At 35.8% G+C, this 6593-nt stretch overlaps 1 protein-coding gene across 5 annotated transcripts in view; it reads left to right on the forward strand.

Annotated features, from left to right (window-relative positions):
• LOC135224614 (long-chain-fatty-acid--CoA ligase 4-like) overlaps positions 1 to 6214 on the forward strand; it is a 28604-nt gene extending 22390 nt beyond the window's left edge. For all 5 annotated transcript variants that reach the window (XM_064263790.1, XM_064263786.1, XM_064263787.1 and 2 more), the window contains 2 exons: positions 54 to 115; positions 2404 to 6214. In XM_064263790.1, the coding sequence (XP_064119860.1) occupies positions 2410 to 4431 (2022 nt within the window). In that variant the 5' untranslated portion in view covers positions 54 to 115; positions 2404 to 2409 and the 3' untranslated portion in view covers positions 4432 to 6214. The remainder of the gene's footprint in view (positions 1 to 53; positions 116 to 2403) is intronic.
• Positions 6215 to 6593: the final 379 nt, after the last annotated feature.

Here is a 6593-nt window from a genome sequence, read left to right on the forward strand (position 1 = left end):
TAATTTTTGTTTTCTCACGGAGTGCACATTTTTCAGTAGTATTGTATTTCCAGGTTGATGCGAACGGGACGTCCTTTCTGGCCAGTTTTTGATTGCAGAAGTATTTTGTAAAAGTGTAAGTATGGCGTCAGAGATGTGTTTTGATACTAGTGTGTTTTTTCTGCTATGTTATTTTTTCCCCCTCTCGTAACTTGTCTTGCTCAATCATTGTTGTTTTGATGAACCACTGGAAATATTCGCTTGAATATGTTTCGGTAAGAAACAGTTTTTCGTGCAATTGTTATTCTTTCGTCATGACCCTGTGATCTTTCACAATTTTGTTTTTGTAATAATACCTGAAACTAAAAAAAAAAAGCGAATTTTAAAGAAATTAACTAATCTTACTCTGCTTTCGGCCTGAAGTTTGAAAAGTGAAATGAACTTGTAAAGATCCCCACCAGTCCAGATCTCTCTCTCTCTCTCTCTCTCTCTCTCTTTCATTTTACATTAAAATTAAGCCAACTCTGCCTTCGAATTTGGCCATACTAATTACTGAAGCAGAAGTCTGGGATATTTTGAGGCTTGGAAAATTTTCTTCGATTTCTCGATAAATTTGCAGAAAAAATGTACAAGTGGAAGGAAGCAAGAATCATCGTCAGACAGTTTTTAAGAATTAGGAATTAAAGGTTATCATAAATTTCTAATATTTATTGACTGAATCTTAATAATCATGACTGTGTGTGTTCAGAGTTTAAATAATTTACTTATGAGAAACTGGTCAATCCCCCACACCCCATTATATATATATATATATATATATATATATATATATTATATATATATTATATATATATATATAGATATATTATTATATATATTATTATATATATATAATATATATTAATACATATAATTTAATATAATATACATAAATTATATATATATATATGTATATAAATATATATATATATATAATATAGTATATATATATTATACATATGTTGTGCTCCTATTTCTAACAATATTATCTTCGCGGATATTGCACGTTCACTAAAAACCTTGGGTATGTTGCCTTTGTAATATATCTGGCACTACTCCCCTTCTCCTTCCCACACATTTCATTTCCTGAACCAACTCCCTCGCCGCAAGGGCCGTGAATGATAAATTCAATTCCGTGTTAAATGCACGCTAAGTGTTGAACCATCACTCTGGAATGAAGTTTCCCAAGTTGTACCCATGATTTCGGAAACGCGAGCTACTTCATATGTCTCTCTCAAACCTTTCTTCTTTTCATGCTGCTTCTATTATGGCGTTTCCTTCACCTCTATGACATTGATGGCAAGGGGTCCAAATCATGGAGAGGTCTGTAACTTGTGGCCTTAAATTCTGTTTGTTCTACTTCTACTCATGATTGCGTCTACTTTTTTTTTACTCTAGTATAGTCACACAGCGTTCCACTCAGGGAGTTGGGAATTTGGAATTGAGCGTAATTTTAATTTATTTTAGTTATATATATATCTACAAAGGAAGACGTAAAATTGTTGTATGATGACAGTCTAGCCTAACCTAAAATTCCTAAATACTCCGTTGATAATAGATTATATCTGTTGTTTAATTAATGAAGGTCAACATTCCCTGCACATTCAATTAAGTCCCCCTAAAATTTCCTCATATTTGTTTCATGTCGAGATTCTGAAGGCAATTCCTTTTAAAATAGCGTGCACATTAGAAATAGTTTTCTTATAGCTTTTAGTAAAAGTTTAGATAACTTTTTTTTAATCAACTTGATCTCCCCACTGTTTGTGCAGATCTAGTAATGTTAGTTTTAGAAATGGCTGTACTTATTTGATATCCTTGCCCTAACCTGATTATTTTAATCTTATATTTAAGTATGTAACACTGTAGTGCATTTCTATTGCGCTTACCATTTTCCTAATTGCCCCGGTGTTTTGTCGAATAATGGTTTTATGTGAGCGTGACCTGCCAGTTTAATATCGTTTTGTCTTCAGTATTTGCCATCAGTTCGTTTGTTATTTTGCTGACAAAAATTGCATTCTATGGTAATACAGCTTTCACTTAGTTTTCCCATTAATTTTAATATGATAAGAACACTGAAGATACTTCATGATCAAAACGATAGATTCCTCTGCTGACAGTCATCTGATGAAACTTATTAACTCGCAACGTATCTGTCAGATTTAATCTGTGAAATGAGACTGTGTGCGATTTATCTATTGTGTTACAGTCAATATAAATATTACTACAGCATACTCTTCTTTTAACTATTTGCATATTAACGACCTGTTGTAATAATCAAATCCATCCTAACAGCTGGTAATAATGCTTTAGACATCACAAAATTTGTATTTGTTCCGCCATTATCGAAGGAAGTTATTCTGAGACTAAAACTCTCTTTTTCCACAGATAAGAATGGTAATTGAAGGAGGAGGCAAGAAAAATGACGCCGGGTACTGGGTCAAAGGAGAAGGAGGCCAAAAGCATGGATTTGCTCTTCTTGAAGAAGTGATGAGAGAGAATGTGGTGACTCTTCCCCTTCTGTTGGATTATGCAGCTGGCAAACATGGGGACACACCGTGCATGGGGACCAGACAGATCATTGAGAGGCAAAGAACAGCGGAAAACGGCAAAAAGATGGAAAAACTGAAGCTGGGCGATTACTCTTATATCAGTTACCAGGAAGTCCAGAATCTGGTGGTTAATTTTGCCCAGGGGTTGAACAGCTTAGATATCAAAAGTGGGGATCGCATTGCCATGCTTGCAGAAACACGATCTGAATGGTTTATCTCGGCTATGGGTTGCCTTCGGCAAAATGTAGCAGTAGTCACTCTGTACACAAACCTTCCGGATGACAGCATTGCTATTAGCATCAAAGAAACTGAAGTGAAAACTGTGATAAGCTCTTTTGATTTATTACCTAGACTGATAAAAATCCTGCCAAAGTGTCCTGATGTCAAACAGGTTATTGTGATGGAAGATCAAGTGGAGGGCGCAGGATCTGTTCAAGAAGATGGAATCAAGCACATCCCATTTAAAGAAGTATTGTCCTTGGGTAAGAATTGTGAAAATGTAACTAACTCCTTACCCACTGCTGAGGACTTGGCTATAATTATGTATACGAGTGGGTCTACAAATCAGCCCAAAGGTGTACAACTCACTCACACAAATATCATGTATGCTATCAAAGCTTACATCATTCAGGCAGACCTTACTGTGGGCGACAGATATCTTGCGTATCTCCCTCTTGCACATGTCATGGAGTTGGCTACAGAACTAGCACTTATTGCAATGAATGTCACAATCGCATATTCCTCACCAATGACCCTTACGAGCAACAGTCCAAAAATTATGAAAGGCACCAGGGGTGATGCAATTATTGCACGTCCAACCTGTATGAGTGCTGTTCCTCTCATTCTAGAGAGAGTAATCAAGGGAGTAGCTGCAGCAGTTGAAAATCAGGGATATTTGAAAGCTATGCTTTTTACTAAAGCTCTAAAATATAAGCAGAGGCAGGATAGGCCTTCCTTTTCTTCAAGAGTGCTAGATGCCATAATTTTCAACAGAGTTAAGGAAGAACTAGGAGGCCAGCTGAGGATGATGGTGGTTGGTGGAGCACCACTATCACCAGAAATTCACAATAAATTTAGAGCAATATTTGGATGCACCATACAAGTTGGCTATGGTGCTACAGAAACATCAGCATCCATATGCAGTATGGACAGCGATGACTACAGGACAGGGCACTGTGGACCACCTAACTATGAAGTTCTGGTTAAGTTGCGAGACTGGGAAGAGGGTGGCTATTTGTCTACAGACACACCTTATCCTCGAGGTGAAATAATTGTTGGTGGCCCAATGATATCAAAAGGTTACTACAAGCTATCGAAAGAAACCGACGAAGCATTTATTGAAGAGGATGGTGTCAGATGGTTCCTGACTGGAGATATTGGAGAATTTGACGAAACTGGCGTATTAAGAGTTATTGACAGGAAGAAAGACTTGGTAAAACTGGAAACTGGTGAATATATATCTTTAGGAAACATTGAATCTAGACTTAAAACGCACATCCTCATTGAGAGCCTCTGTGTCATTGCTAATCCTGGAGCCAAGTATGGCGTAGCTGTAATGGTACCTGTTGCTGATCAACTCAAGAAAATTGGAATCAACTGTGGATTCCACGAAGATACCTGTCTGAAAGAGCTGTGCAGTGATGAAAAAGTAACTACCTGTGTCCTTGAGGAATTGAAAGCTCATGGAAAGAAGCAAGGTCTAGGAAGGTGGGATCTCCCCGCTGCCATTCACCTGACTCCAGAGCCATGGACTCCTGAGTCGGGGCTAGTCACAGCAGCACTGAAGATCAGAAGAAAGAATATCAAGGAACACTTCAGGAATGACATAAAAAATATGTATGATAAGGTGAACAGTGGTGAATAAGGGATTTCAATTTTTATGCAAATTGGTATGTTAACAAAATCTGTATTTGAATGAAGCCAAAACTAGTGTAAGAGAAAGAAAACCTAAGTTTTGCACAAGATGAGACTACAGATAGTGAACATCACTTATTTTGGTCACACTTCAACAGCGTGAATTCTTTTCAACTGCCCGAATATGAATTTTTGATGATGACTTACTAGAGGGGTATAATAAGTCCAAACAAGTAAACAATTTTTGTTTCTGAAGTCGTTATTACTCTAACTTTCAGTGTGACAAACTGGTATGTAACCTTACCTTTTTTGTTCACAATAGAACGAGCTACAGTTTAGCCCTTATATTTTTTGTCTTTCCTTGAGGGAGAAATTTTCTTAAGTTTTGTCGTGTTCCTCAATATTTTTTTCATTTCTTATACAGTATTTAACAACTTTATGATTTTGTGTAGACTAGAACTACCTGTGTATTTTTATATAACAATATATTATATATATATATATATATATATATATATATATATATATATATATATATATATATATATATATGTTTGGAGTGTGTGTTTGTGTATGTGCAAGTGTTTGCATTACAGATGAGGCTGACTTGTAACCGTGTTATTCACGAAGAAATGTTACAAATTGATGACAAAAGTAAAAGTTGTGTTCTCTTCAGGAATAGGTAGATGCTTGCGCTTGCGATCTCCTTTTTACACCCAATTCCTTCATTATTTTATTCTCAGTAAATATTTACAAAAGTAAAAGCTTTCCTTCATGGTATGGAAAAGCAGTCAGGAAATGTAAAATAACTCTTACACAACTACTGGTACACCAGGAGAAGAAATAAACTCTGCACAATACACGAAGCAAACAACATCGTAATCGTTTGCTGCCTTCTGCATCGTCAGAGTGCTATTGTCTGCAGGCGTTAAGTGATAAGAAATGTACAGTTACAGAAGCTTGACCAGCAAGCCTAAAATGGAACGAACACCGTATGGTATAGGCCCAAAAGGTTCTGTTGTATTTAAATTAAACGGATGGTCTCTTACCTGCGTTTCAAAGAACAACAACTAAAATTCGAATCTGATCTGGTAAAACAGAGAGGATAATGTGTTTATTACTGAAGTCATTGTCGCAATGAAAGGAAAACCTTACGATGTGACGAGTGAACAGACGTTCTGGTGCTACGTTTAGCAACCAATATTCATGTAATTTTTAAGTGTTCGGTTTTCGTTGATAACATTAACATTATCTAACCACGTTAAAGAAAGGGTTCACTTTGGTCAGCTGTCGTTTAATAAGTGTTATCCATTGGAATATGTGGATACCATAAGATAGGAATGACTACGTCTGTAAATACACGAAAATATAAGAAAATGTGGGTAAAGCACATTTATATCTCAAATTGAGTGTTCTTTACTTGTCAAGTCTTCCAGTGTTTTTCATTCAGCATATTAATGTTGGTGCATATCCCAGCACTTAAGAGATGAATGTGTTTTTCTACATTTTTAAAATAAGAGTGTTTCATGAATTATATTTATTTGTGTAGTTCCAGATGCAAAAAGGCGTGCTTTAGAAGGACTCTAGGTTTTTGTTTATAAAGGTGACTAAAGTAGCCTAGAGTATGCGAAGTAGTGACCCGTGTTTATACAGGTTTATGTAGATATTTGTGTTATGTGGACGGATGTTTTGTTGCCATGTACTTTTCTTTTTTTTTATGTTAAAGTTGATTTGTTCCCTCAAAAAATATTTGTTGGTTTTTGTCAAGTACTGAATTAAAAATCAAGAATCTCGCTATTGTCTTATTTGTTATAATACCAAGTGGCATTAAGTGTACCAAAATATTTTGAATATGAACTTCTTACATTGTATAAAAAGTAATTTTATTGAATATTACAGACATAGAGTAATGGAGCATTTAATATATTTTTTCCAAGGTTCAATCTTAACTGCAATTGATATTGTTTTATGTCCTTGAACTTTTGTTACATTTGCGCTATTATCCAGGTAGTAATCGCATAACAAAGACTGCTCTTGAGTTCATAATTTACAAAATTCGACATATTACTGTAGGCATTACTTAAGGTTCTTTGCAGCGTCCCTTAGGCCTCTAGCTGCGACCCCTTTCATTCCTTTTACTGTCCAGCCCGGGAATAGCCTTTATTAGGCTCA

The sequence above is a fragment of the Macrobrachium nipponense genome, chromosome 12, assembly GCF_015104395.2.
Source record: "Macrobrachium nipponense isolate FS-2020 chromosome 12, ASM1510439v2, whole genome shotgun sequence".
NCBI classification, from domain to species: domain Eukaryota; kingdom Metazoa; phylum Arthropoda; class Malacostraca; order Decapoda; family Palaemonidae; genus Macrobrachium; species Macrobrachium nipponense.